The 11,170-nt window shown below is 35.3% G+C and overlaps 1 protein-coding gene across 2 annotated transcripts in view; it reads right to left on the reverse strand.

The window, feature by feature from the left end:
* RAD51B (RAD51 paralog B) overlaps positions 1–11,170 on the reverse strand; it is a 391,466-nt gene that overhangs the window by 332,130 nt on the left and 48,166 nt on the right. For both annotated transcript variants that reach the window (XM_088167114.1, XM_088167115.1), the window contains exons 6-7: positions 10,232–10,351; positions 8,843–9,026 (exon numbers count right to left, since the gene is read on the reverse strand). In XM_088167114.1, the coding sequence (XP_088023240.1) occupies positions 8,843–9,026; positions 10,232–10,351 (304 nt within the window). The remainder of the gene's footprint in view (positions 1–8,842; positions 9,027–10,231; positions 10,352–11,170) is intronic.

Raw genomic sequence — 11,170 nt, forward strand, 5'->3', positions numbered from 1 at the left:
CAAACTCGATCAAAACGCAGCCCCAGCAGCACACCTTGTTCCCCATGACTGCAATGCTCCCACAAAGCAGTCCCAGAAACACAAAGAGTGAAGTGGTACCATCATTGCTATATACCCCCAGTTTCCAAGAAAGTAAAATTTTACTTTTGATCTCTGGGCACATTTGTATTATAAGAGACATATGCATTGCCCAGTCTTAATTTTGTTTTGTCCCCATCCCTTTATGCCCCAGAGGGGTGGTGCAATATTACTAAGGGGAAACAATTGCAGAGCTAGTCCTCGTTATTCCCAGAAGTCCTGGGGCTGAGTAACCAAAAAGCAAACTAACACTAGAGAATCTGGAAATCAAATCACTAATTTGTCTACACCAAGCTCATACAGAAGATCAAGACCTATCAAGATTTTTCTAACAACGATTCTTTGCACTGCTATCCTGTCTAAAGACTAGAATCCCTTTCAGATATAAATTATGCAAATGCAGAAATATTCCTAGAGAATTTACAGTTTAAATAAAATCAGAGAACAGGGAAGAAGCACAAGAAAAAATGCAAAAAGCACTGAATACTCAAAACATAAGTATCTCTGCAGAGTCACAAATACATTACTGGCCCAAAGATTCAGGAAGCTTTTCATACAGTCAAAACAGTACATCTTGTCAAACCCTGAAGTCCCAAGACAAGGTCTAAAAAGCACATCAGTACAATTAACTGTTGTTTTTCACAGCACATACAGAATAAAATGTGACTAGGAAGAGGAAAAAAAAAAACCAAAATCAATCCAAACAAAACAACTCCAGTATTTTTATACAACTACTATTTTTATTTTAGCAGCAGAACATCATATATAGGTATGTCATTAAAACTAGAGAACTATAACCTAGATTAATTCATGCAAATTTTATTGTAAAATGACAGACAATAGTAATCAAAGGTGTTTAAAGGTCTCTCATTGATTAAAATGGTACAGTCCACATGAAGTCTGGTTCTATCCAAAGAACACAAAGAATCTGTAACAATTAATGATTTCTTGCAAGAATAGGTAAGCAGGGAGAAGACTGCAAGTAAACCACGAGATTAGAATTCAAAATCATCTTGGCAAGTCAGGAAAAATATTAGAAGCTGAAAGTTAACAATAGTTAACAATTATGAGGGTTAGAAAACACAAGAAACTGTTAGAAACTGTTTATTTACTTTGGAAACAAATCTCTTTCAGAAATTCAAGTCAAGGAAGATAGAGAAAGTGCCTGCCCTATTTTAGAGCAAATATTGTGCATAAACATATAGCAGATCAAAAATCTGATTCCTCTCAACTGCCTCTCCTATATGTTAAATCCTAGTGTGTTCCTTCTACATAGTTTCATATGTGCAATTGTGCAGAATGATAGCTTTTGGCAAAGTCCCTTGCACTGTAAAATGGAAAAAGCAATTAAGGGAATACTGTAAAACAAATTGAATTCAAGTATCATATAACTTTAAACTACATCCTTCATTATAGATCACCACATGAAAACAGGAAACATTGCTCTACCATTTCACTTTCCTTTTCCTCAGCAGTATAAAACATTTTATGGTATAGATGGTTCAAAAGGAAGCGTGTCAGGCCATAAACATATTCTCCAGACACATACATAAACATAAATCTCCAGATTTTAAAAATAACACAAATGGCAGCAGTACTGAAGATAGTTATAATTACATTTTAACCAGTCATTTTAAACTAAAACAAAGCTGTGTGCATTCTGAGGATAATTTTTAAGAACCACACGAGAAGACAAAGCCACCTACTTTTGTCACTCTAGCAACACTAGCAGTCAAATTTACCCTCTTATCAAAACTGGTTTTTGCTCAACACTGTGGAGGAATAATTGAAACAAACAGGTTGCCAGTAAAAAACTGACTTGATGAAGTTTTAGCAAGGGCAAGGAAAGAACACTGTTCTGTAAGTTCCCTTTAACCATCTTAGTTTCCCAAGTAAACAACAACAAAAATTAAAATTCATGCCAAATCACACTTTACAAATAGCACTGTTCATATAAATATGAAATTCTGACTTTTTCTTTTACAGCAGATATTTTAAAAAAACTAAAGGCTAACACTATAATGCTTAAATAAACTCAAAGCTATAGATTCAGTTAAGGGCATGAAAGTACTGCTAAGTATAACAGTAGGAAATCTTAACATCCTAGAATGGTTTGGGTAGGAAGGGACCTTAAAGATCATTTAGCTACAATTCCTCTGCCATGGGCAGGGAACCTTCTGCTAGATAAGGTTGCTCATCCAACCTGGCCTTGAAAACTTCTAGGGATGGTACATTGCAACTTCTCTGGGCAAACTGTTCTAGTGCCTCACCAAACTCATATCACAAACTATTTGTTACTTAAACAGATGAAGCACATTCAACATGGTTGGGTGCTCCTCTTTATACCAAAAAAAAAAAAAAAAAATGTTTCAAACCAAAAGTTCTGATACAGCTAGCACAGATGCTATTTTCTAATGTTGTTCAGTTCACCATTTAATGAGGACATGAACATCAACATGAATTTTGGCACAAGGGAAGTGAAACACCTTGAAGAGAACAAGAACTCATTTTTTTTAGAAGAAAGTTAGTTTTGGAAGTAATCTTCCTGACTTGGGAAACAAATTAACTACTGTTCTCCATGGCTCAAAACAAAAGCAGGTCTACTCAAAGATTCTTTGTTTCATACAGAAGAATAAAGTCAGCAAATTGTGCAATAGCTATATAATTCTAAATATTTATTATTCTGTGGAAAATGTTCACCATATGATTAGCATAAGACACTGGGATCTTTTCATCCTATTGAGTTGATTGAAGGACTACTCAGTTTCTTCAAGAACCTGGTGAATCATCTTAATAAAATTCTGCAGGTTCAAATGCTCTGTGTCTTTTAATCTGTCACATTGTTTTAATTTTCATGCTGCTACCTAGAGAAATACACAAACTTCCTGGAAAACATATGAAAGCTACCCATATGAAGGGAGAGGAAGAACACAAGTAGTAGCCCCAGACTAAAAGGAGAACTACATAAAACTTAAGAAAGCAGATGGCCAGGAGTTCAGTCTCATTATGTAGACATAGGGAGATGCTTCTATTAGCAATTGGAAACAATATTCAAGTTCACATACATACATAAATATGCCAAAATATGTTTAAAACTTGAATGACATAACATACATAAATATTAGCGGCTTAACAAAAAAGGACCCATACCTTCCATGGAATTCTCATCACTAGAAACAGTCTGAACCACATCTGGCCTAAATATGGCTAGTTAAATTCTGGTAACTCAGTTCTAAAATAGTTCCTTCTGATAATCATGTATTTCTTTAATGAAGAGCTAATGTTCAATTTGGTGTAACTTGTAGGAGATTTCTCTTTCTAGAAAACTTCAAAGTGAAACCAGTTTTCTAAGTTTTGCAAGCAAAGTTTCTTTTATTCTGGTTTTAAACAGCCTGTAAAGATAATTAAATTCTAGTTTCCATAACAGTGGTATTAAAAATACTTTTAAGAGCAAAGTATAAAAAACAAGTTTGCATTTCAGCAGCTTTACAGTCCCAATATAGACAAAATAACCTGAAAGTTCTTATCTATCCCCATAATTTAGGACAAGTCATCATATACTGTTGTTACACAATGCAACAACAAATCAACTCTGTATTTTGACCAAACTCTTTACATATTTATTTCCCATGCAAAGGGAACTGGCATCTAAACGACTTTTCCTCAGGAATCTTATTCTGGAATTTGTTTTGCACTCCATAAATTAATATTTTCAAATATCAGAACATCAATAGCTTAAGTGCATAGAAGGTGACAAGCAATCATTTATGTAGAAATAGAATAGAAAGAAGCAAGTATGAGGCCAAATGGGAACACTTGATTATAAACACAAAGAAAACCAACAGCTTAAATATTCCCTCTGTGCCAACAGCAGCGCCTCAGTTTTGAGACACTTTACTGCAGGAAGATGAGACAGTACAAGTAAACACACTTAATGAAAGAGAGCAGAAAAGGCACTGCAGATGTCAACTACTTTCTCCATATGAAGTGATTTTGAGACGAAAAAACTTACTCAAAAGTAAATATACATTTAGCTAAACATTTGGCTTTCTAAAGTAAATGAAAATGTTGGGTAAAAGTTTAAGGAGCACAATGCATAAGTGACTGTGAAGCACTGAAACTAGAATCTATGAGATCAGAGTGTGAAAGGAAAATTGACTGTGACAGATTTGTTGTCGTATTACAAATAACAAATGCATTTTTAGTTTTTAAATGGAGCATGTTGGTTCCAAATGGGGTAATATATTACCTGTGGAACTTGTGGGCTTCTTGAACTACTGTTAATTTATTTAGCATAGAAAATAAAAGCATTGGCGAATAATTACATAAGATTCCTCTTTCATCTGCACTAAAAAAAAAAACAACAAAAAAAACCACAAGAGATTTAAAAGTTTCTCATCCTAAAAGTTACTTCATATTTTCAGAAAGAATAAAAAAAATAACAGACCATGCTATTATACATTTACTGGTAACAATAACCAATATATTGATCATAAATAACAAAGGCTCACTTCAGTGATCTAAGCACATGATCAAAACAAAAAGCATAAAGGACAGCAAATGTTGTAATTTGATTAGCCTTAGGGTTTTGCAAAGCAAAAATCAGACTCAATTTGACATTTAAAAGAATGCTTAAAGCAGTTTGGTTTTATAACTGCTGCTTCTGAAGTACTTTTTCACTGAGATGTCTATGCAGCTTCACATATTTTCTGAACTATTAATGACAAGCAAATCAGTCTATGAACAAATTTTATAAGGTAAATATTGACATCCCAACAACAATTCTAGTCATACTGAGTTTTAGTCTTAGCTCTTTACTGAAAAGGAAACATCTCTCAACCAGCACAAACACTGAATTACTTTAACCAAAGGCCACCTACTAATCATATACAGTTTCCTGTGAATATGGAAGAAGGGAAGAAAGAAAGTCCAAAGAATATTTTACTTTCTTCCTTTTTCAGATAGCTGAAGAAGTCTGGAAGCTCAACAGGAAACATATAGGACTGATTACTATGTAATCTGTTAGTCAGCATCAACACATTGTAACAGAAAACATTCAGATCCAAATGCTCTCAGCTACAAGGTGCTCTATTAACAGATAAGGGTAATGTAAATTTTTCATATTTGCATTATTTACTGGATTTCAAAAATAAAGGGGATTTTGTTTCATTGAGAATCACACTGTCCTTCTCAGTTTCCAAGAATTGCTTTTGATCTGACTGGCTAGTTTGAACCAAAGCTTGGAGAAAAAAAAAAAAGTATGTTTTAGTTACAACTCTGTGCAGGAAAGGGAAAAAGGGACACTGCTACATAGTGCCCCATGGAGGCAAAAGCTTCAGAGACTGTTCAGTCATGAGTATGGCTACAGGTCACCTGTCAATCAGCCATAAGTAATCTAAACCTCGTGCTGCTTCTTGCTCTGGCATCACCTCAAATGCCTAGAATGAACCTGGGCTTACTGTTAAGTTACAAGGAAGAAAAGATCAAAAAAGGCAATCAGGCATCATAGCTCACTTTTTGATAAATTACTTAAGGTTTATCAATATCCAAAAATTTAAAAATCCTTTGCTTTTCTTTGTACTTTACAAACAACAACAGAAAGAAACAAAAAACCTACAACAAAAAATTGTCAAGCAAAAAATGACAATCACAAACCACTTTCACTAGCTTCATTCAGTGGCTAAGATGGTACCACAATTCAATTAATATGTTTATTATTTCTTTCTCATCTCAAGACATGGGTTAAGTTTATTTACTACAACTGCTTCAAATTTTACACTAGAATGGCAAATGCTACTTTCCAAAGAGCATCTATATATTGTCCTTGACTCGGTACAAGTTCCTCATTATTAGTAATGACCCTATTCTCACAACATACTCTCAATGAACAGTTCTGCCCCATTTTACAACCTGAAAATAGAGGTGCAGAGGTTGATGAGCAACCACCATCAGTTTTGGTATTATCGAGGTCAATTTTTTTTCCAGATACTTCATACCATAAAGAGCTACCCTTGAGTTTCATAAAAATTACAGCCACTAGCCACTTTTGCATAACTCAATAACCTGAAAGCATAAACACAATTATAATAGTTAGAGAGTTATAATGCCAACAAACTGCTTTAAAATCCCTTTAACTCTGGCATAACATGGTAGCACAGGGTTTCAACAAACTTAACCCTATTTGAACCCATTTCCCTTTTAGGAAATAGGGGACGAATGCCCACTTAAACATACTCATGATAAACAGCTATTTATGTTTAGTAATGCATTCCCATGATTAATTAGTCCGGTAAGAACACACCCCTTATTTGAAGTCTAACTTGCTTAATTGAGCTTCCAACCACAGAACTCCAGTACACCAGTGTCAGCCAGAGAGCTTTTATCAAATACCTCTTCACCAAGTAGGTACATACTGACTAATGAGGAAATACTTAACATTTCCTCTAGGTAAGCTAAACAAAGTAAGCACCTTATGTCTTCTTTACTAAGACAGCTCTTTTTCCCATTCATTTTCAAGGCTTTTTCACTACCCTCTCTGGACTGTCAACAGCAGATGTACTGCTCTAATAAGAGTTCTAGCTGATACCTCCTAATTTACAATTCCCTTGTTCAACTACTCAAAAGTTTTTCACCTAAGAGTTTTTTAGCTACAGCCAAAAGGATTGACTTTAGGTTCAACTATCAGTCTCAGATTTGAGTCTCCCCAGTTGTTGCCCAATTCAGTTGCACAATTTGTGTCATAAAGCATTACATTCACTTGTCCGATTTTTTTAGTGATCTAAATCACTTTGCAACCTTACTAGTGTCCTTAGTCCCAAATTTATATTTATTTTCTAGGTAAGCAAAAATATCTGAAATAATGCCAATACAGTTATTTACAGTGAGAACCTCAGATACTCTGTAAGGGAAGTTAATGCAACACATGCAACAGCAAACTGATCTTGCAGTATGCACCAACACTTGCAGATGCACAACACTCCAACACTGGATTCTGCATGTTAGCCATGCAGCCTTGCCTAGGAATCCATGTTTCCAAGAACCCAAATCTCTCACCCAAGCCCTGCAGGAATTCTTAATTAATAGGAGTTAATAGAGTTCATTTTATGACATAAATTTTAACAAGTCTTTAAAATAATCTAGAACCAGCCAACAATCAATGCTAGCTAAAGATGATAAATGAAAAGAGTGGGTTTGCATTTAATAAACTGAAAAATCTAATCAATAGCTGCTTTTAAAAAAATCATATAAGCTCTCAGTTTGTGTATTCACATGGATCTTTAAAGACATCTCATGGACCAATTCAAAAAGTCAAAGGCTGTAATCAAGGCACAAGTTCCTCCTAAAAATCCCAGAATTCCTTACTAAATTGTTCAGTGAGAACCAATCTCAACATCAGGTACTGAAAATGTCACAAAGCTTTAACATAATGAAACCTCTAAATGTTAGAGCTTCATATTCTTCTTACATAGGAAGAATTGGGATCACAGTCTTAGAATTGGATAGTATGATGTAGCCTAAGACTTTTGTGCATATCAATACTGCTCTCTGACTAAGCAGGATAGCAGCCTGAAACATCAGGTGCTCAAATCCAGCTCAGCTTCACCATTTCAGTGAAGGTGGAGGGTAGGGAAGGAGAAGAAAATGGAGAAATAGAAAAAATAGTATCTTCTCAAAACTTCATCCCTTTCTCAGAGGACTGTATAATATTTTCCAAAATATCAGTGTCCATGCTTACACACAATTCTTACCTGGCTTTATGAACCATCACTATAAACTTACTGGGTGCACTCACTGGGATGCTATCTTTTGTACATGAACTTGAAAGGCACCTAAGCAAGGTTTAATCTTCTCCATCAGAAGTCTTTAGAAGTCACACAGCAGAAGGAAATCCATTCCTCTTAAGTTACATCAGCCAGTTCCACACTTGTTATTTCTGATGTGATAGTTTCTGTAACCTCAGGAGCATCAGAGTGAAAAAGGCCCCACCAGTCCTACTCACATTCTTACTACAGCTTCTCTTATGCTGGAGTGATGAGTAGGTTACCTATACCAGGAAATACTTTAAAGAGTTGAGTTTCTATGATATATTTTGAAATGACCCTTCATGGATCACATAATAAACACATACACAAACACATATACACAGTTTACATCTTCTAAAGCACTTTTCAATCAGGTCTATCCAGTCCTTGCACTCAGTGTCCATGTCTTCCTTTGTGTCTCATGAGCAAGTCTACAGACAAGGATTTGCTGAGCTGTTAGCTTCCCTTCTGCAGGAATTAGCATACATTATCAGCTACAAAAGGAATTTACACTGTTCCAGAGCATAAGCTTTTGAGATTCTATTAAGTAAAAGAAACAGAGGCAGAAAAAATCTTCACCTACCCAGCATATGCATTAAGTAGAGTGACAATGCAGTACAAAGGAATCATCAGGACAAGCAATGTTTAATGGTAAGAAAATTTAGGATTTAAGGAAAAAAAACCAAAAAGCACTGAGAGACAGTTGGAGACTCTAGTAATTTCTTATTTAACATCCCAAAGCAACAAAAAAATTCTAAGGAATTTTAAAAAAACAAACAAAAACACAGAAGAAACACACCAAGCAGGAACCATTACTGCTCTTTCCCAGCTATATTCCAACTGGTGCCTGCTTAAAGACTCCTGCTAGAATCATTGTCTGGTTTCAGTCTTCCTGTCATTTTCCTTCTTCTCTATTATTTGATACTGTAAGGCAAAGAATTAGAAAAGGAGGAAGAACTTACTGGTATTGAGAACTCCTCTGCCAAATACTTCAACACTGATGCTCCTCTAGTCAAAAAGTTACTTCTCTCTGTCAGATTGCCCTGGAGTTTTGTATCAAACTCCTTTCTGACAACTGAAGCAACAGAGTCAATTATTATAAGTTTAACTTTCTTCAAAATAATTTCTTCTTCCAAAGACATAATCCTAAAAAAAAAAAGTTACTAATAGCATTTTTTACACGGTAGAACCATCTTATAACTTAAAATAAAGATTCCTTTAATAACCTTAAGCAATCCCACTTTTACTGTCTTCATACACCACCTCCATTAACATCTGCATGCATTGAAGAGATTTGGAAAGGAATCTGAGGCTCAGTGGGACCCGGGAAGAGTTTTGGAAGACGTCTAGCTAATATCAATATACTGTACAAGCCCTGAATGGCAGACAGCAAGTAAAGCAGGCATTGAAACTGTGCCTCACTGTGGCCTCCCAGTACTTCAAGGGGATTTATAACCAAGAGGGAGAGTGACTTTTTACATGGGCACATTGTGACAGGACATGGGGAAATGGCTTTAAACTAAAAGAAGAGCAATTTAGATTAAAAGTCAGGAAGAAATATTTACTCAGTGGGTAGTGATGCACTGGCACAGGTGCCCAGAGAAGCTGTGGATGCCCCATTCCTAAAATATTCAATGCCAAGTTGGATGGGACCCTGAACAACCTGACCAAGTGGGTGCCATCCCTGCCCACAACTGGAAGTTTGTAACTAGATGATCTTTAAGCTCTCTTCCAACTCAAGCCTTTCCATGTATCTTTAATACATTACTAGCTGTTCTCTGATAAAGCTGTTATTAGAACAAAAAACTATTCTGATAACTCTCCCAACTAACATCAAATATATAATATGATGTTAAAATATAACTTAATTTTCATTGCAACATATGTTCACTAGTATAAGGTAACAGCATGACAATACTGCTCTCAAGCAGGTGACTGCTAAACAACTCCTCCTTTCCACTGCTGGAAGAATCCCCATCTTCCTGAAAGTAAACTGCTTTGGAGGAAGAAGCTTCATTTCATGGAAAAATATAACTCTTATAACTATGGTCTCTCCACAAAACAAGAGAAGACCTGTCCCATGAACATTCCCCTTTAAAGGCTTACAAGGATCAGATCACATAGAAATTGTCTATCAGAAATTAAAAAGCATCAAGTGGATTAGTCACATTTATGAAATGAAAAGAGCAACGTCAACCTTTCTGTAGCAGTGTTACTTTGCTGGAGACCACGCTGGTATCCACATGAAAAGGCTTCAAATAAATTAATCACTCTTCATAAAACTTGGACATAAAAATATCATTAGACAATCCAGTCAAAATTGTCTTTTCTTAAACTCTGGAAACAAATACCTCTTAAGTACACTGCTACAGGTCAGTTCTCGGTACAGGTGGATGCTACGGGTCATGCAGAGCAGCTTTTCATCTGAGTCAAAATAAGTAGGCAAACTGTTTGCTGCTATCTCAATTAACCTATTAAAAAAAAAAACAAAAAACAAGGCATAATACTGCAAAAAGAATAAAACAAGATAAGACATCAAGTATTCAGAAAGCAAACACAGCAAAGCTCTGAACAATAAGCAGATATCAACTAAGACTAGAAATCTTTTTAAAGGAAAAGCACACTTGATCAGTCAGAGTGAAACAGTGGAAGTCAGAACAGTTACGTTCTCTTTCCAGTGATGCTGAGTCAGTGGTACACTAGGGAAAGACCTCATGTGTCCATATGCAAAGAAAGGGCATATCTCCTCTAGAAGAAAAGTTTACTTACCAAGTACTTCAAGTTTTATACAAGAGATTTCACTCAATGACCAAGCATTTTCCTATTCTAGTTATTTTATCTAAACACTAATTTCATTTAAATAAAACTACTCTCCAACTCTAACCATCTTCCTTTTCACCTTTACCTTGCAGTGAAATCAGAGTGGGCTTTGTCACCACACAAATTTAATAAGTCGGTAAGAAACAAGATCCATTAGATAGAATTTTTTCCATAATAAAGATTTTAATTTTTAGTAACAAAAAATACTTGTTTCTATTTCAAGCAGACATATCCTACCACCTATAGCTTGAGAAGAGTGGCATCTAGTGGATTGTACTTGTGGGCACAACTTACTTGTTAATATCTTTAAATTTAGGCTCCTTTCATTAAAATACAAAGTTAAAGCGATTTTTGGAAAAGATTTTACTAAAAACAAATTTAAAATCAGTTTAGAAAGAACTGCAGAGATTTTGAGGCAGCATCCTGTTCAAAGTAGCACCAGCTATGAAGTTGGAACAAGTTACTTGAGT

The sequence above is a fragment of the Sturnus vulgaris genome, chromosome 6, assembly GCF_052056855.1.
Source record: "Sturnus vulgaris isolate bStuVul1 chromosome 6, bStuVul1.hap1, whole genome shotgun sequence".
Lineage (NCBI taxonomy): Eukaryota > Metazoa > Chordata > Aves > Passeriformes > Sturnidae > Sturnus > Sturnus vulgaris.